The sequence below is a fragment of the Xiphophorus maculatus genome, chromosome 15 (genome assembly GCF_002775205.1).
Source record: "Xiphophorus maculatus strain JP 163 A chromosome 15, X_maculatus-5.0-male, whole genome shotgun sequence".
Lineage (NCBI taxonomy): Eukaryota > Metazoa > Chordata > Actinopteri > Cyprinodontiformes > Poeciliidae > Xiphophorus > Xiphophorus maculatus.
In genome coordinates this window covers 3643605-3664467 of record NC_036457.1, presented here as the reverse complement: position 1 = coordinate 3664467, position 20863 = coordinate 3643605, and the positions used below count along the sequence as shown (strand labels likewise).

Here is a 20863-nt window from a genome sequence, read left to right as displayed (position 1 = left end):
CTACATTTCCATTAAGAGAATTTATTTTCAAAATGCCAAATTTCCCAATTACATGGTCAATAGAAATGCATGAAATTATGAAAATTAAGAAACCAGGTTTATTCAAGAGGATTTGGGGAATGAGGACAAATTCATTATTTCCAAATAGTTCAGATTAGTTTGCAGCAAAATGTATTGTCAATTTTCATAGCAACACCAAAATATGTGAAGCTAAAACAATAAATAATTATATATAGTGAAGCCACAATTCATTTTGAACATTTAAATTTAAAGACCAAGGTTTGAACTGAAGACTTTTGGAAATATGTAGCCTTAAAACAAACATATTTGTGACATCTTTAACTGGACCGAGGTAAGCAGTGAGCTCAACCTTGGAAAAGAAAAGATGACGGATGAAAGGATAGAAGAGTAACTAAGACTGGTGCTGAGGTTTTGGAAATCCTAATCCTGAAGTAGAAATGCTGTAAAGGGGGAAGCTGATGCAAAAATAGAAATATTTGTGTGTATGGTTGCTATGCTGCTATTGATTAACTTTGGGGATTTGTTTCAAATCAGAGGGTCAGTTGTACTGCAAGCGTTTCAAAGTCTTCGTCTGAAACTTTGAGGTCACACGTACTACATTTTCCATGACATCTCCCACAGCCTGAGCGGACCAGCGACCTTTAATGATCTGAACATGACATCATCCCATTTCCTGTAACTCTGCTTACTTTGGTCTCCTGGAGGTTTCATACGTGAGCAGAACAGAAGGTGTCGTTTTCTGCTTCAGGCTGCAGAGTTTCCCTTCAATTAGGAGGAAAACAAGGTGAGAAGTGACTCTAAAAACAAACAGATGGAGAGAAAACGCTTCGGGTGAGCAGAGTGGATGAACTTCATCAGGGAACACAACTTACAGAAAATGGAAAGTAAAACTATTTTATTCCACCTGAGCAAGGAGAACGCAGCTCTAATCTAATCTTATATTCTTGTTTTTAGACTGAAGGAAACCAGAGAATTTCAGGCTGCACCAAAAACGCTACTTTTTTTTTTCGGTGCACGTAATGAGAGCTTTTGTCTAAAATCTTGTCTGCCTTTTCAATGTTTCTGTACCAACTCGCTGTTCTCAACGAGAAGCTTAAGAACAAAATTCAAAACTGGAGTTTGATGCATAAATCAACCGTTAAATGTCCTGGTTTAATCAGAATTAGTGTTTGAACATCGTTTTTATTTATTTATTTTACAGCTGATCAACAGGACCTCATCATGATGAGGCAACAAACGTTCCTCACATTTGTTTTCCTTTTATTTACCCAGAATGCCGTGCGCTGTAGTCCGGTTTCGGCTTTTGGAGCGCCCTCCGGTCTGCTTGGTGTTCACATATTCTAACCGCACCAGAATTCACTTCAACCGAACCGAGACTGAGGTTTATAAGACTAGTTTGCTCTTCTTGCAGTTCAAACACACCAGACTTTCTAGACAAAAGAACTAGAGTTTGATTAGAGCGAACCAAACAGTTCTGGAGTGAAAACGTCCCAGTTCTGCCTGGGAGCAGCAGGAGACTTTATTTACTGTCAAATATAAATGATATTCAAGATCAGACGACACGTTACTGAGAAACTGACTGTTTTTGTTGTAGCATACCCGTTTGGTTGAGATGACGACATCAGCACTGCTGCTTCCACTTAAATGCCTGTTTCATAACATAATATTGCAGTATGAACTTTTTACTATTTCCATAAAATTCAGCCGAAAGCCAATTATTCCTAAGTTTTTGTGAGTGGTGTATAAAAGGCTCAGACCTGTTTCTGAAACCTGGACACTGATTCAGATCTGACCACTGAAAGGTCAGAACAAGAGGTCATAGCTGCAGATTTGTGGTTTCCTTTCGACTCCCTGACCACCGGGGGCCGATTCCTTCAAACTGAAACCACATGCCGCCTCTTTAAATACATGAATTACATTACGAGGTTAATATGCATTCCTTGCTCATGAACTTAAAGAGAGAAAAACTCTGATCAATAACACCAATTTTAAACAAATCTCTCAGTTAGGTAAACTGAGGCTTTGAGTTTATTTTATATGTGCTTGTAGTTTAATGAAGTTTAAGAAAGGACAGGTTTACCTGATCTCAGATCTGTTTCTGGTGTTCATAGACCGGATCGTGGAGAGGAGGCTGAATGCTGGAGGAACATCTGGGTCTCATCGTTCTGCAGCTTTTATGATTCTACTGGCATCTTAAAGCTGTGACCTTCAGCCTGTAGATGTTTATGAGATGAGGGTCAGAGGTCACAGATTTCACCTGGAGGTGAAGCAGGATCCGGCTACATGGGCAGCTTTTTGCAGCTGCCTGATATTTATGCAGGTCTTCAACTTTTCCAGCACTTTGTAGAAACTTCTGGTTCAAACATTACAAACTTTCTGCAATGGAAAACTTCTCAAGATTCTCAAATACAACATCGCTGTCAGGTTTGCCTAAAAAACAACATTACTAATCAAATGGAACAAATTTCAACCTGATTAACCAATATTCAATAGTCAGATGTTTGCATCCATATCAATAAATATAAACCTGGAAAGTCTGTTTCAAAGAATCCCTTCCTGAAGAGTGAACTATACAGGTAGGTGCAAAACATTTAGATCAATATGGTTCAATTTAGCACTTTAGCTTTTGCAAAATACCATGTTGGTATAGAACTGGACCCTTGGTACTATAACCTACATGAGTACATTTTAAATTAAAATATTATCTTGTGAACATTAGTGAAACACTGAAACATCCTGCTGCTTGACTGTAGTCTTTAAAAGCTGGATTTGTTGGTTCTTGATCCAACTGTAGGCATGGAAACGTAACCTCATCCTCATCCTCATCCTCACTGCGGGTCGCCATCTGGACCGAATGACGTCTGAATCAGAACATTCTTTGAACTGATGATTGTAATTTCCTTTTCACAAATCCAGCTCTGACTGATCATTCAGTCGATTTCACAATCAGTTTCTCCACAAGGTGAATGTTTGTCTAGTGCGACACAAACGGCTCATCAGAAACAGGCAGGTTGAGCCTTTTTCACTGATACCAACTGATTATTAAAAATTATTTCAGCCATGCTTCAACTTTGTGAGTCGTCTCAGAAAAAGGCAATTTACATAATAGGCAAAGATAAATTAAACTCTTGTCAGTAACATTTGAACAGTTTAAAGTTTTTCCTCGTTCAACAGCCTTTATAAGACCAACATTCAGAAAATCAAGTCAAGTTAAACTGACTGAATGCAGATTATATGTTGCAGAAATAATAAAAACAAAACTTTTAAATGTCCAGATTCTTTGGATGTGACAAATATTCACACAATTAATCATTTCAGATATTTTATTCAAACTGCAGTGATGATTCTTGCAAACTTTGTGAAAACCTTGAGTTACTAAATCAGCTGATAAAGATTAGATTAAAATCAAAATGCAGAAAAAAGATTTAAAGCTCAGACTACAGCGCCCCGTCTCCATCAGCTGACAGTGAACATCAGAAACAAAAAGGTTTAGCTGGTTCCCCCTCACTCTGCAATCCTCTGGCTGCGTCGTTTTCTACGGTTTCTTCCATATGAATCTGTGAGACGCATGTCGACGGTCCAAACAGGATAAACAATGAGACTGAATCCATTCTAGCGTTTAGCTGGACAGAAAGCAGCTGTTTGTCGTTGGTTCAGTCTCAGTCTGATGAGTTCAGTTCCACTTAATGAATTCATCTCAGGTGTCCAAGGAAAGAAATTAACAAAAGGTTTAATCTGCAGCCAAAAGCTCGGTCAAGGAATAGTAAAAATCAGTTTCCACCCACTTGTAGGTGTTGAGTCATGGTAACATAAAGCATTTGGCTCCTGTTTCAATCCAGGAAGCATCTAAACCTTTAACAGATGAAGAAGTGGTGCTCATCACAGGTTAAAGGTTTCAAAGTCTGGATCTCAGGTTGTAGAGTGTAATGAACAGTGAGTAGAACGCTGGCTTTTTATTCACAGTGAAGAAAATAATGCTGTTAATTCACTTATTATATTATCTATATGCCACCTAGAACACAACAGGTGGCGATAGCTTGGTTTTTTAGCAACTTAGCATCACTATAACAAAGCTAACATGCTAATGTTAGCATGGATTAGCTGGTTGGGCCTTGTTAAATGTAACATTAAAATTACAGTTAACTGGTTGTAGTGCGTTTGGTCAAATCTGACCAGCTTAGTGCCTCTAATTAACTTTTGCTCTGTACGACTTCCTGTAGGAACAGTGGAGGATTAAATTACACTTTTAATACACTTTATGGAAACTTAGTAGACAATAAGAACAGTTGTTCTATTTTTCCTTTAAGTTCAAAGGATAAAGTTGGGAAAATGTTAATAAGCATGATGGCATGGTTAGCATGCTACTGTGAAGCTAGTTTAGCATGCTGGTGTTAGCATTATCTTCTTAGTGGAAATGATGTCAAATCATATATTTTTAATGTGTTGTGTATTTATTAGTCATTAAAATACAGCTGTGGGTTTTCTTTATTTATATGTTAGATTTTAAAGCAAGGTTAGCTGAGATGTCCATTAATGAGTTAGCATTAGTGTGTAAAAGTAAAGTTTGAACGACAAAGTTAATTTAAAGCTCATTTAAAGCTCATTTAAGCATGCTAATGTTCGAAGTAGGAAACTTCATTCCATCAATCTCTGCACTTCACTGGTACTGGGTCAAATTATTAATTTCTAGTGCACTTTGCAATAAATGAGTGAATATTACAAACAAAACTGTGGATAAATATCATAGTTAGAATTTCCCACTGTAGTATAAAATTGCTAAAAATCACGTTGGCATGTCTGTAACTAGCAACAGCTTTCTACAGCTAATTTTAGCATGCTAATGGGAAATGATTAGTTTACCAAATAATTCAAACAACCTCTGAACTTTATTGTACAAATTTCTAGTGATGAATGAGACATTTAGAGCAAAGCTGAGGATGTTTTCATTTTTATATCAACAGATTGTAAATATCAGATAAGATCTATCAAGATGTTTATTAGCAGGTAAGGACTAATGTTACAGTAGCATGCTAATGGCTCGAGTCAGTATGTTAAATCAACATACTGTTGTAAAAATCAAACAAAAAACCAAACTCTTAATACCTGTGAGCTAACATTCAACATTGAGGCCATTATCAGGTGTTCAAAGGTTTCAGTTCAGCATTGAACAGTCAAATAAGAGTGGAAAGATTTCTTAAAACCTGAGAAACATTGGCTGCACAGTTGGTGCATCTATGTTGAGCTTAAGAAGTTTGGTTTTGTTGTCACAGTCCATTAATTTGCAACTATAAGCACCGAGTCTCAGCTTTCATACTGAGAAATCAAGCAAATACAGGCGCCAGTAGTCAGCTTGGTAAAGGTTCCCAAAAAGGAAACTAGCATAAAATTAACAGCACTAAGAGAAAAATGTGTTTAAATTAATTTAATGTGCATCAGCACAAACCTTCCAGATAACGTTTTCCAGCAGTAAAAGGATTATCCTAAGGTTTTACAATCAAATCCCATCACCTGTTAAACTCTGAAATACTGTGAAAATAAACAGGAATTTAAAACTAACTTTAAGTCACAATTATCATTAAGTGTTGAAAGTCATTTGATTAAATTCAGATAAGTAACTTCAGCCAAAATACGGGTTTTGTTAATGTTGATATTGACTAATTTGAGTTTGGATCAAATGATCCAGCTGTGTAACGATTTATTGCAGGAATTACACGATTTATTTATCCAAACTGATATCTGTAGTTTTACATTTGTAATAAAGCTTTGTTGATCAAACCTAAGCTCTAAAAACACAAAGTCCTCCTGGCAGTGGAAGCCATCAGTGAGTTCACTCCTGCATTTCTGGGGAGATTGACTGACAAAAAGCTTCTGTTGACAAAAAGCTTGAGTTGATAAAATGACACAAACTCAGGTTGGAGTTTTGGACCTACAGATGTTGTTTTCTATCTTCTTTATTTTGAACCTGCAGTCAGAGCGATATGAACCACAGCGAGGAGGATGAGCTCGTTACCAGCTGGAGGGAGTCACTAGCGAGGCTTTGAGTCCACATGTCCTGCAGTCGGTTGGTCAGTTATCCCGTCGATTGGAGCGGCGGTGGACACAGGCCACCATTGTTCCGTCTGATTCCCATCGTGTCCTCGTCTGACGCTCGAGAGTGGCCATTGGCTCACTTTGGGCCAGATTGGAGACAGATAGAGGGGAGAAAAAGTGGTGGGGGGTTGAGATGGAAGAAAAGGAGAGGAGGAAGGAGGAGTCAGACTGGAGACAGACAAAGAGTTCATTCTTTGCCGGTGGTGAGGAGTTTCAGGGCTTTCTGGAGGTTCTGGATGGCTGTGCTGACGTCCTCGTACTGCAGAGCGCTGCCGGCGTACTTGCAGTACTTCTGCGCCTTGGTGAAGTCTTCGGGGGAGAGCTGAACGCCACCTGAGGAAGGGAGGGAAGGAAGGATCAGAGGAGGAGGTAGAAATCAGGGAGATCAGACGTTAATGTGAGCCAATTAGAGGCGAAAAGAGGAGCAATCAGTCCTGATTACAGACTTAACAAAGGCTGCAGACAGAAATACAAAGTAGACCAGGATCACTTTACAGTCAATTCATGGCAGAGAGAGAGAAGGAGACAAATCTAAGTGCTGTTGGGAACTTTTAGCTAACAGCCAAGAATCAACAAAACACATTAAGAAAAGGCAGATATTTAACTGATTTTAAAGGCAAATGGTCAACTAATTCATTCAGTTAATTTGAAGGAAGAGACATCAGCCATGTTAAATCAGCTTGGACATATTCATTTGAACCAAACCAGAGTTCACTTCAACCGAACAGGGATCTAAGTTTGTAGGCGAATCAGTTTGATTGCAAACCAAAGTTCAGTTTCCTAAATAAACGGAACTTTTTAGGCAACAAACTAGAGTTCAATTAAAGCAAACAGTGCTGGTGTGAATGCACCCTCACTTTAAGTTGCCTAGTTAAGGATAAATTCACCCATTTTCTGCATAGATATGATTATGTCTTCATGGTTAGTCTGGTAATCTGTCCCCCCCAGGCAACCATCCAGTTAGTCCTGATGGCCTCCAAGATGTTCCCAAGTCAGAAGAAGGTAAATCGTCCTAGTAGAGAGTTCTGGATCTGTCTTTGGGTCTTCTCCCTTTAAGATGTGTCCAGAAAGCAATGAGACCTCATTGCTTGAACTATCCCAGTGAACTCCAAGAGAAAGTACAGCAGATCGGGAATCTTAAATTGGATGCAAAAGGAGAAGCGGAAATGTAGTGGAAAAATGAGACCTTTAAACCTGAATCTATTCACAAGATGGTTGGAGGAGAAAAAACAAAACCAACCTGGAGAGATGCCAAGGTCTTTTCACTCCCCATTAGTCCTTGTACCGGACATTGTACTTGTAAATCTACCCAACTCCCTCTTATGAATCCTTTAGTGATAAAAGTCTCTGAATCGCTTGATAAGAGGAACACAGAAAGTGTGAGAGATCAAACAGTTTTGTAGGCGGTTTCAGTAAATACTGTAACCAGCTGCAACATTACCGTGCTTATCTTTCCTCCACAGCAAGCTGTCTAAGCGGAGAGACCTGAATTATTTTATAACAAAGTCAGGATGGAGCAAATTCAGACTCTGAACGTTCCGTTTTATTTTACACCAGGCGTCTCCAACTCTAGTCCTCAAGAGCTGCAGCCTTTAGATGCATCCCTGTTATAAGATACCGAATGACTCGCTAATAGGCCTTTGCTGAATTTGATGCTGAAGATTAAGACTTTTAAGTCTTACTCTTAAGAGTAAAAGTAAGACATACTCTTAAGTAAGTCTTAAGACTCTAAAGAGTCTTACTTTTTGTATATGTTGTGTGTCTTTATCTTATTTAGCTCCTTGCTCTCTACCCTTTAGTTTCCTCTCGAGGTTTACGGCTCAGCCTGAAGGAGAGCAGAACGCCATCCAACACGAACGCCCTCCTTCTCAATGCAGGAATCCAGAAAAAAGTTGGAAAACTAGGCAGTAAAGTTTTGTCTAAATCTTGCAGTAGTAACTGAAATGCACTGAGAAAACTCTTGGATAATAAAATGAGTTATAGATTATTTAGATAACCAACTGCACCCCAACTTTGATTTATAGTGTGTGAGTAAATAACACATTGTGTAGGGAACGGTGCTGCATGAGCAGGGGGTGTAAAAACAGCATGTTTATATTTTTATTAGTCATATTTGATATAGAAATCTTCATAAAAATCATTATGGACTCATCTATAAAACGTGAGACGGAAGTTAATTTAATTGCTTAGTGAAATGGCCTCCAGGCCCTAAAATCTGTTTGTTTAATGATCAGGACATTCTCAGCCATAACAAACCGTCTCCTGATCCACTTTTTATGACACTTTAGCAACAACTAAATACCTGGTAAAGCCTGAGTACTAAGTAACTTATGTTTAATGGCAAATGTAAAAATCCGGCATTAGGACTAATCTAATATCCTCGTCAACCTTGTCATGTTTTCTGTCTACCGATTTCTCAAAGTGTGAAGTTTGGGTTCAGAAAATATATTCCAGCCAAGTATTAAAAACAAAAGAAAAAACCCAGGAAATTAAAACTATGGATGAAATATGTGCTGCACATTTTATCAGATTTATTCAGACGTCTCCTGGGGATTTCAACAGCACACAAGAAATGTTTTACAAAACCTTAATTCCTTCAGTACATTTCTCGGGTCCCTTCCTCAATCTGTCTTTGCCTCCCCAGAGGAAACTGCTAACTGGAGCCATGCTGCAGCGCCTCTCTCGCCCCTCGGCGCGGTGCCGTGCAAACAGAACACGAGACGCCGCGTGGGACGGCTCTCACTCCGCATATCGAACAGAACCATCTGCACAGCTGCACGTCTCCAAGCCATAAAATGAGTGACGGCGCAAAATGAAAACATATTAATGCGTCGTGAGGAATAACGTTTAATAAGCCAGCCTGGCGCTTTACAAATCGGAGGGAGAAAGTTCTGTTGGAGAAGTGCTGAGTCTGAGAAAAACTCCCAGTTTAAGTTGCCTTACACAGAGTAATGTGTTACTTTGTAATCCTTTCATTGATTCAGAAAAGAAAATGTGATTTCTATTAATATTTGTCATGTTTAAAAAAAAAAAAAATATCCAATGTGTTGCGTTTAACAAAAAATCCTCAATGAACCTGTATTTCATGCTTGTGTTATGATTTTCTCCCTTTACTTTACCCAAAGCATCTTAATTTTACAGAAACATTTGGTTAAAACGTTATTTAGTCTGCAGTTCTCTCTAAACATTTATCTTGAGTAAATAGTTTTATTTAATGGAAGTAGTCCAGATCTGAAACAATCCATGTCTCTTCGAAGAGGTACCACAAGGCTGAGTGCTCGGGTCCAGCTTCTTTACAGACCACACTGAACATTTTTCAGCTCACTCGTCCTCATGTTTTACTGCTTTACAAATGTCACCCAGCAGGATTTGTTATTTCTGATGGATTACTTCAAAACTATCACCACAAATTTGATAGCTCAAATATTTTCACATTGTTCCGCTCAGATAAAATTTTGGAAGCAAAAATGACTGTCCAAAAATGAGTATTCAAAAGATTCAAAAACACCAAATATACCTTAATATATGTGTAAATATGTTGGAAAAATGGTGGAAACCATTTTGGTACCACAAAAGCCAAAATCCACCATCCTTCTCATCTGTGGTTCAGCCAATCAGCTCTAAGGAAATTGAATGGCACTCCTGGATTGGCTGCCTTGTTAAGTACCATGGTAAGTAACATTGCGCTCAGGTATTTTGGCTTCTAACGTTGTATTTTCATTAGAATATTTAAATATATTCCTAAAAAAGAAAAAAAAAACAGTTGGAATCTGCTGTAGGAAAGAACCATCAAGCACCACCTGTGTGATCTAATAAAATAAGCTAAAATGTGAGAAAGTACCAAGGTAATTCCTGTAATGGTGTCCTGTAAGATAAAAAAAAGTGAAGTGATTTCCTGGAAAGTCTGTAAATTCTGGAAAAGTAAACTGTAAGGCATGAGAAAGTACTGTGTAAACGGATGTCAGAGAATATTCTGCAAGCTCTGGGAAAGAACGAGCTTCAGGTTGCCACTCATCACTGCCTCTGATAATCATCGTCTGTATTGTTTGAAAGAGAAAGGCTCTGATTTTTGTAACCAGACAGAAAGTTGGACGTGACGGTTTGTGCATACGCTGGTATGAAAGCGGACAGAAGGGCTGTGGGTGTGCGCTTGGAAAGTGGACAAGAGCAAAGCCTCACTGAGGCACAAACATTAAACGTTAAAAGTCTGAGTAGAGAAGTTTAGAGCTGAAAACTGGCATATTGACGAGAAGGATACAGGACAAGACGTCTTCATCATGTCTGCACTCGCCTTGTGGGGTGTTTAATGTCTCCAACCCATGATTTAGGTTCCCATAGTGTGCCTCACTTTATTTAAATTAAATAAACTTTAAATGGAAACAGAGAGGTGCACCCAGTGATGGTTTACATGTTGGGGGGTTTGATGAAATGACATTTTGTCCTCTATGGTTAAAAATGGTTTTAGTTTCCATTTAAACCTGAAAATCGAGACCTAAATGACTGAAGCATCGTTTCCTGTTTGAGTTTCTCTTAGGTAGAAAGAAAGCAAGAAGTTCAGGGGGTTCAGTAACTTTAAGTGTAGTGATTATGAGCTTAGGTTTGCTGGTTTAAAAAGTGAGCTCAGCAGTATATAGTGGGGTGTAGAAACCACAGCAAGCAGTTCAACACTTTCTCTAAATCCACAGATGGGAACAATTTCTCACCCAGAGTTAATATGCATTAAATGAAATAATATTACCAAATTATTCTTCTACTTAAAGGTGAGATTAGTGGGAGCCTTTAGAGACTAAGAAGAAGGTCTCTGGGTGAGATTTCTAAAAAGCAGAGCATGCTGAACAAGCAGAGCGACAGATAATATCTCTTGGTTAAACAGCGCTCAGAAAATATGGTCTTCTGCTGTCTTACAACATTAACGAGGGAAATCACGTTGAACCATAAGTCTCTAATCCCTCGTCTGATTAGCCTACAAAATGTGCTGACTGTATATTCCCATGGATGGGAATCGTTTGAGACAGAGAAGGAAAAAAATGGAAAAGTTAATAGAAAAAGTCTGCAAAGCAATGGGCCAGAAACCAGAGATCAGGAGGAGACGACGATTTCAGGGAATCATGAATCAGCAGAATGAATAAATGGGATGGATGATAAAACCAGGATGCAGGTTACTGTGGCAACTCAGCTGGCGTCTGTCTAAATGTTGGATTTCTTACAAAAATGTTTTCAGTTCATTGTTACATTAATTCCCATGAGTTAAAACTATGTGGTGAATATTTTCAAGTTGAATTTCAGAAGGGAAAACCAAAAATATTATAAAGATAAAAACAAAACAAACAAAAATTAATGAAACCTTAAATTAGGGAAATTTTCACCAACTTTTCTCCTCAGGAGGATCAGTTTGCATCACTTACCACATTTTAATTTTGGTGTTAAATTATGTAAATCCTTGGGTTCCCAGCAGTCTTAAAGAATGCTGATTTAAACACCCAGTGGGATTTGCAGAACCTCCAGCATGACCATTACAACATCACTGGGCTTCTCCAACTAAAACAATAGCTGCTTAATCTTAATTTTAGTTAAATGTTAGTGTTTGTGGGATTTCTCTTTTGTCGTTGGATAAAGATCACGAGCCATTTCTCCAGCTAGCTCTAGACTTGTCCACTTCTTTTGATTGTATTTACCCAGAATGCCCTGCACTGTCTGCTTTTGGAGCAGTCTCAATCTGCTTGGCATTCACATGTACATTCAAACTGCGGCAGAGTTCACTTCAACCGAACAGAGACCGAGGTTTGTAGGCGGACCAGAGTTCAATCTTTGGTCCGCATCACCACAGTTTGATTGCGCATTCACACCTCCCAAAATGAACCGGACATTCTGAGATAACGAACTAGAATTTAATTAAATGTGGCTCAGAAATAAAAACTACAAGAAAACTACAAGAATCAAATATGAAAGCTCAGTTTCTTTGATTTACGAATGATCAGTAACGTGTACAGGCATCCTTGGTAATGATGGAGAAAAAGACATAACATTAAAGAAAAGAGTTATTTAATAAATCAAGTTTAACATAATTTTAAGTTTTGTAGACCAGAGCAGAAGCAACAAAAGTCACTTTAAGAAAAACCTTCTAATTAAATAAAAGTTTTTGTTTTCCTGCCGTAAAGAGCACCTGAGGAGAATACACACTGGGCTGCTGAACAGAAAACACATCCTTACTGTTTAATTGGCTTCTTCTCCCCAGTCTGTTAGACACATTTAAATTGGATTCAATGAGACCCATTTCTCTTCATTTAAAAATCTTGGACCGGGGCTTAATGTGCTCCTCAAACAGGCAGATTCTTTTTAATTGTACCAGCAGTCAGGCTAAAGGGCAACGGCCTGGGTCATTAACGCCTAAAGTCACTCTGCAAGGAAAAAGTTAAAGATGCAAACTGAGTTTCTTCTTTTAGCTTCCCAGCAGGTAACTCTGGATTTTAACCAAATTGTGTAAATGAATCGTAGCACCTCTCTGTGCAGGTAATGATTCTGCTGAGCAGGTGAAACTCAGCTCTTCAGAGAAATGCATTGTGTCATTAAGACGACTTCAAACTGTGTCATCTCAGGCTATTTTAGGCCAAAGACGTGAGCGAGACTGACCTTCAAACGGATCAGCAAGGAGCAGAACTACCAGTCTGGCACCAGAAAACCAAACTTTCATTAGAGTCAAACGTTCAAACAGCTAAAAGTTGAGAAAGAAATTGTAGAAAAATTGGATTTCTATAGAATTTTACAAAAAAGTGAATCTGGTGCAACAAAAATTAAAAGCTTGAACGATCATGTTAGTCTGTTGTCATTTGCACACACATATTTTTTACTGTATATATTTTGGTAAAAAAAAAAAAAGAACAAAAAAACAAGAATTGAATTAATTACTTAAGTAATAAAAAAAACTAAAACATTTTTAAGAGCTAGTATTTAGGATGATCACGGTTGCTAGGTGACAGGACATATGCCAAAGTATCAATGGGAATAAATCTAAAACCATTTAATTTCATAGTCGATCACTTCTGAAAGGATGAACCACCTGAATCTGGACACACCCACAGAAAATATTGGCATAAAATGAAGGACAACCCACAACAGAGTAAGAAAAAGTGAGAGTTACTGGTTCCTATGGCGACTTCCCTTCTCTTTAGGAAAACGTTGGGCAGGCCGACAGATACAGGCTTGAAGCTGAGCCTGAAAAAAGCCTTCAGTGTGTGAAAACTGGAAGTTTAATCCAAAAAATTATTAAACCGTGAATCTGGGAACCTTCTATTGGCCACACAAGTAAAACTTTATGGGTCTGCCGTGTTTTATGTAGAAGATGTGACAGGTTAAAGAGACACTTCAATTCCACTTTGGAAAGAAAATGTCAGAGACTAAATATAATGGGGATTAATATGTTTGGTGTGTGTGCTCTGGTGTGATTTGACAGAAAAGTCACTGTAAGTGCATAAAATGTTGATTCAGTCGTGTAAATTTGATTTTTCTGGAAGCGGTTTAAACTTTGATTGGTGTTTCTGATTCACATTCTGCTTCCTCAGTGGTTCCACCAACATGCTGCAACATTTCCTGTAATCCTGAGCCAGTTTTGTAAACATGCTGTTATCCTGTTGTTCCTGATCAAACCGCATGTCTCAAAGTACTTTATGTTTGGCTTTTTCCAACTCTTTTGGAAGAGCAGAAAACCACAAATTGTGCAGGAAACTGAAGATTAATGAGGCGATTTAAAACTTCTGCGCTGGGATCATTAATTGTATTTAGGGTTGGTTTTCAACAATGACTAAAACTGTTATTATAAATTATTCCCAGTGACAGGAGTTTCCCCTGCTGCATGGAGCATAGCGTTAGACTCCCCCTCTCCCACCTGTTGCTTAATGCTACATTAACATTTTTAAGACTATATTCTTATTCAGGTAAAACTGTTTTAACCCTCCTGGGAACTACTTTGAATGTTTTATTATAATTATTTTGCTGTGTTTATGTATTTTGGAGTGAATTTTTATCCATTATGTTTTTCTGATTTCTCTTAAACCAAATAAAATTATCTATGCCTCTTCAGTATGTTCTGTGGCATGGATTGTCATTAAAAAGCATTTTGGATACCCTGCTACTGCAATTTGATTTCTATTTCTATGTAGTTTTTTTTAATTATTCCCTGGTGCAAAATATACTTGTCTGTTTTTCCAATGAGCTATTTTTCATCTGTTGTAATTATGTTCATTTCCATGTTTGGAATAGAAAAGTATGTAATTTTCAATGACGTTTTTGACTTTCAATCAGAATCAATGTTGCTGCCAATTTTTGACATTGGACAAGGTTTGGATTATACTCCAACATGCATATTTACATTTACATATTTATGTAGAAAAACTATAACAAAAAATGTTATTTTTTTGACCTGTTGAAATTCTATATAATTCAGAAGAAACTTACTGTTACATTTTCTTTCAATGAAAATCTTATTTTATTATTTATAAGTATGCACTGCAAAATGTTTTATGAAGCCAAAGCAAAATCTATATTTAGAATTTAAAATAAAAGAAAAAAAACAATTTGGTAGAATAAGGCAAGCAGTTTCTATAAATATGGAAAATAAAGTAAACTAGGAAGCAAAGTGTAAAGAGCTCTTTGCTTTTAAAACACTGTTGCAGATGTTACAGGCAGATTTTGCAGAAGAGCTCACAGAAAAACTCCTAAAACAATATTTTCTTATTGGGTTTATTAAAGAAACCATTTCCTTTTTGGTTTTGTAAGAACAAAAGTGGACTGGCCAAAGAGCCACAGGATGTAGACCGCTACTCTATAAGGAGTGAAGTGACAAAAAATATTTTAAAAAGCCTCAAATCTTTAATAACCACCAGTTTTAGAAACTATTGACTTAACTCCTGAAGAATTAAACAAATATCTGACTGGAGCCAAACTGGAATCTGATTCTTTCTCATGTGGTCACATTTCATGAAGGCTTAAGAAAAAAACTTGCTTTTATGCAGATCTAAAAACAAACATTGGTAAATTAGCACCTTTTGAAACAGCTTAGCTCTACAGTCTGTAAATTACAGAAACCCTATGCCTGGTGTTCAGAGCATCAGCTCGTCTCCACTCTAACCACTAACCCTCAGTGTGGCTCGCCACCAGCTGCTAATCACAGTCGAAGCGACGAAGAGGCAGTGGCGTGGTTGAAACGATGCGTTCAGACGGCAGAACCTCACCACCTCCTTCTATGTTCCGGAGAGAGAAGACGGTCTTGTACGGAAACCTGAACATCTCACCAAACCCCCCGCTGGTGGAGGAGGCAGCCGCTGCCTTCGCCTTCACAACATTCAGTCACAACTTGATCAGAGTTTCTGATTCTGTCTCCAACTCAAAGGGTTTCGGTTCTTTTGGTTTTTACCTTTTAATTTGTTTATATATTTCTATGAAAACCCATTTCTGCCATGAAAAAAGAAGCCCAACAGGAAGTTGAAATTACACGTTTAAAAGTTACAATTGTGAAAATAAGTCAATAAATATGACAATTATTGTCAATTTTCAGAATAGAACTTATGGCTGAGTTTTAAATTAATAATTTAAAGTTTTTAAGTTATAATTTGCGTTTCAAAGTCAATTATGACATGTCAAACTGGTATTGCAGTGAATTATAAGAAAAAAGTCATAATTATGAAAATAAAACAATTTTAAGTTGAGAGCACTGAGAAGTGATAATTATTAATTTTGAAGTTTGAAGTGAATTGTAAGAATCAAAAGTCATAACTACGAGAACAGGTCAGAATGTTTAGATTTCATTTTGAGTTTTTAAGCTAATTATAATACAAGTCATAATTTCAAGTCATGATAAGTATCAAAGTTAGTCATAATTTAGTCATAATTACGAGAATAAGACATAGTTATGTTGCAATTTCAAATTGTGCTGGTGCTTTATGTAAAACTTAATTATGACTTTATCACTGTGATTTCCTGTGAGGCTTTTTTCTTTTCTTTTATGGCAGAAATGGCCTTCCATACACTTCAGGCTTTCCATATGGATATGGTTATCTTCATGTATCAGGGCAGAGTCACTGCATAAAATGCATGATTGTCTAATGTAAAGGCAGCGACTGGGCCAGCAAAGAGTCTAAACTATGACACGGTTTGTATGAACTGTATTATTCAGTTTCTCTCAAATTCCCACTTTAACTTTATTTTTGAGGTCAAATTTAAAATACGGAACGTCTTAAAATCAAATGACTGTAAGGAGGCACTGATGGTTATAATGTCCCTACTTCCTGTGCAGCAGTTTACCAACAATCAGTGGCTTTAAAGTGATTTAGTCAATGAAACTAAATCCCTCCACTAAGACTCTGATGCTGCAGCTGTTACAGGTAAAATCTTAATTCTTTGAGGTTACGGTGAAACTTTAAAGCCAATAAATGTCATCTAAACATGAGTCTGAGGTTAAAGGTTCCCCTGCTGTTTTTACTGGAAGAAAGCTGTGAGGAGTTCCTGTTCCAGGCACAAAGTTAAAAAACAAATTAACCTCAGATCGACTGTTTCTGCGTTTTAGTTTTTTGTGTTTGTTTCCTGTTCTGGTGAAGGTCAAGTCCTCCATGTGAATAAAAACCTTATTCAGATTGAAATGGAAATGTTTCAAGGCCACAGTTGTAATAACACGAATTGAATCATTCAGGACAGACAGTTGATGTAACAAACCGAAAAACATCTCAAAGTTTGAACCATTGGAGACATTTTTAGATTATTAGGACCGTTTTTAAACCAACTGCAGTATCAGTGTGTTTTATCCTTACCCTGCTGCTTGGCGTTGAGCAGTGACGGGTCAACAGCAGGAACCGACCGGGCAGCAGGGATTGCTTTACCAGCTTCTCCTGGACAACAGCAACAAAGACAAACACTAAACGATCACGAAGTAACAATTCAAAAGGTTTTCAAAGAGTTGGGTAATAATATTACTCCTGCTAAATAACATTAGAAGGTGAGCTTCCACCTCAGTCTCAGGGCCTCTGCAGGCCCAACAGGTTTTCTACCAACTCTGACCATCCTGCCAGCTCCTGCTGAAAAATCCCCACAGTATGATGCTGCCACCACCAGGGTTCACCAAGACAACTGTATTCAGACTGATCTGCATGTTTAGTTTTCCATGTTAGCCAAACAGTTTCGTGTTGGTCTTATTTGATGCGTTTCTTGGTCCTTATATTGTTCTCTAATGAAACTCTGAAATCTTGCAGTTTACTAACTAGCAAATGACTAGAAGAATAAAAATAAATGGACTGAAATAAAAACAGGCTATTTCTTTTTGTAAACATCCCAAAATCCCTAATTTTTCTTTCACTTCAAAATTGGTCTAACATATAAAATCACAAAAAATTACACTGAAGTTTGTGGTTGTTCAAACTTAAAAACTGTAAAAGGTGTTAATTCTTTTAAAGGCTCTGTATGTTTCCTGTGCCTGTCGGTTGGTAAAAGCGAATATGCTCTAAATACATCCCCGCTTTGATCTTATCAGTCTAAATAACATTTCTCCTCAAGTTTTGTAGCTATTTAAGATACAATTTTGCCATATTTTGCTGGGAGAGAATACACGTTCTCCTTTAACACTTCCAAACAAGCTACACTTGTTTCACCTTTAACTTGCCAACAGCTGAAATCCAGGAAAACTTTAGAGCCCCCATAAAAACACTTAACTGCCTATTTTCTTTAGAATATTTTAGAAATGCATTATGACAAAAATCAAAAATTTTCCATGAATAACTAGAAGTCACATTCCACAGAAAATCAGCAAAAGGAGGTAGTTCACTGCAATTAAAAATATACTTAAATCCCTATTGGTGATACTTTTCCCCCCTGGCATTGTGCTACTGTAAACTTGAACCCTGTGGAAAACAACAAATCTATGAAAAACCTGGGTAATCTTTTTCTGGAACTGCATTTTCTAAATTAATGCACTAAAAGACACTCTGTCCTTTTTGAGGGCCTCAAGGCACAAATAACAGTTCTTCAGCATCCGTCTCATTTTCAGAGGGAAGAAACACCTTGTCTGTTAGCACTTAGTGTGATTGGACGAGCTCCACGTTTACCTTTGACACTCTTTAATCTTAATCAACACTTTTTCTCTGCAGACATGTCTGACGAGATGCCAGCCAGACAATAACTCAACAAAGTGAGTGTTTGCACTTCTTGTGCCAGCTCACAGTGCAGAAAGCTGTTCTCTTTAGCTAAACCGGATGTCAAATGTTGCCTAATGGGACAATAAATTAAGCTTCTTTCGCATGTGTGTTGCAGCAGTTCTTCAGGAATCTTTCCTTTGTCTTCAGAAACTAAACTGCATTTTCTGTCACCCAGAAAGTCGACATAAATGATGGAAATAATGCAGTGAATATTTAGCAAACAACTTTCACTGCTGAGCCACTTCTTCAACTTCATAAAAACACACACTTGTTTGTTGAAGAGTCTCTGTGGAGGGAATATTAACTTTAATGCCAGAAAACTGAAAACAGATTAAACCCATTAATTTACAAGGCAGTTTCTTTTGCTGGTACATGAAAAACAAGGAAAAACCTGGAACTGCTGCCTCATTATCCTCCTTTTCTGAGGTCGAGTGAATCAATTCCAGCTTGAGATGAGGCAATACCTGACATCTGAACTCACATAAACACTGAAGTCAGAGTTATGAAATCCAAATATTGTTTGTCAAAATCTGCACACATCAGTATGGTGAGCAGATCCTTAAAAAAACAGAAATCTGAGCAAATCGAACATAAAGGATGAGTCAGAGGTAAAAGAAACCTTCACCTGATAAACTGGAACCGAACGTTCTGTCTCTAAGAAACCGTAAAAAAAAATCCAGGAGAGACGAGACTCAGGTCAAGCAGATATTCAGTAACCCAAGGAGAGAACCTTGGGGGATCTCTAAGAAATCTGATTCATCAACTTTGAATAAACCAAAGCAGCCCCAGCTTTCCAACTAAGATTTGATTCAGTCAAGACAGAGTAAAACCGCCTAATTTTATTAAAAGTTTCTTTTAAAATCTCAAAAATGAATGAATTTCCATAAAAACAACCTCTGGTGTTCACAGAGGTTAGGGACCGCAACCGCCTGCCGATACCTGAAATTCATGAATAGTTAAGTATTTTCTAGAAACACTTGTTAATACCAATGCAAACACCAGCCAGGAGAATGGTAATATTCTGTCTTTGTATTTTCAGCTTCAAAAACTGCACTTTCTTTTGAATATTTTAGATATACTCTGCGAACAGGCAAATTTTCAACAACTAATTTGCTTTATGTTTCAAAGAAATAGATGAATAGATGAATCCATGAATACTGAGTCACAAACAGATGGGGGTCCACTGTTAATCTGACTGTAAGAAATAAAAAATAAAAAAGCGTGAGATCAAATTTTGTTTTAAAAACACTTTCTGCTTTAATTCACTTCATCAGCATTCAATGCTGGGGTACCTCACGGTTGTGTTTCGATATTGTTGTTTTTGATTAAATTTGTGCCAATTATGAGCAAATTATTATAGAGGGACACAATTTTATTGTGTATGTAGTAGGGGTTGAACCAATTAGTCGACTAGTCGACTAGTCGACTCTAGGACGTCTCGCGAGTTTTTACATTTCATGTCGACTAGTCGCAGTCATGTGATTGCCGGTGGTGACAGCCTGTGCTGATCTGACAGCACAGTATAGGTCACAAGACACAAGAAAAATAAGTTAATACATTAGTTTAAATGATATGTAGATGGATGCATATTTGTGGTTTTACAGTGTTTTTAAAAGGAGATGGAGTTGCAGCTGCAGTCCACTACAAAACACGAGCCGTCTAAAACTCGCCCCCTTCCCGCTAAGGATGTCACTTAGCCGGCTCGCGAGTGTCTTTGTCACGACGATCTAACTAATACATTATGATGTTATGTTGCTGATTAAATAAAGATCTGCGGTAATGACAGCTGTTGATTTAGGTTGAACAGTTTACGATAACTTTAGTCTATAATGTCCAAATGAAGTGAAAATTTATGAACTTAGCGTTATTTATTTTATTTATAGCTGTAGGAGAGGAAGGGGAGGAGGTGGAGGACGTGCCCGATCAGAGCGAGCCGGTGACCGGGAAAAAAGTCACACGTGAAGAAGATTTTTTGCAACTTTTTGGGCCACATTACCAGAGTTACAGGGGATCAGCAGCACACAGCACCACTGCTGCCGAAGAAATCCTTGATTTTTTTTCGCTACCGCAGATCCCCACCATGGCGAACCCGCTGCAGTGGTGGGCCAGCAACCAGGGCAGATTTCCCCGTCTGGCAAACCTCAGCAGAAAATATTTAGCTGTTCCGGCAACCAGCACTCCCAGCGAGAGGATTTTCTCTCTCGCTGGGAATACCATTACGAGAAAGCGGGCAAGCCTTCATCCGGCTCATGTTGATGCCCTTGTTTTCCTACATGTCAACCAAGAAAAAACCCCAACAACTCTTAGCGAAGAGAATATTGACAGCGAGTGAACTTTATTTACCCCCCCCCCCCGTGCCACCTCTTTTTATTGTTTTTACATGCCATTTAAAAGATGTGCGTTTCCTTTTTGAATGTTGGTTTCCCAGCAACTTATTATTTATCATAAACTATCCCGATGTTTTGTTGTTTCACTTGTTGCTGTTCTGTGTAAATGCCGTATTTTTCCGTGAAAACGGGTAATAAAGCCTGTACGTTACTCCAAAGCTTTGCGTCTTGCGTTGCTATGACGTCACA

General features: G+C 37.9%; 1 protein-coding gene across 1 annotated transcript in view; it reads right to left on the bottom strand.

Annotated features, from left to right (window-relative positions):
* Positions 1-3330: 3330 nt before the first annotated feature.
* Positions 3331-20863, bottom strand: part of vta1 (vesicle trafficking 1) — a 40334-nt gene continuing 22801 nt past the window's right edge. The window contains exons 7-8 of the mRNA XM_023347920.1: positions 16911-16988; positions 3331-6444 (exon numbers count right to left, since the gene is read on the bottom strand). Coding sequence (XP_023203688.1) covers positions 6299-6444; positions 16911-16988 — 224 coding nt within the window. The 3' untranslated portion in view covers positions 3331-6298. The remainder of the gene's footprint in view (positions 6445-16910; positions 16989-20863) is intronic.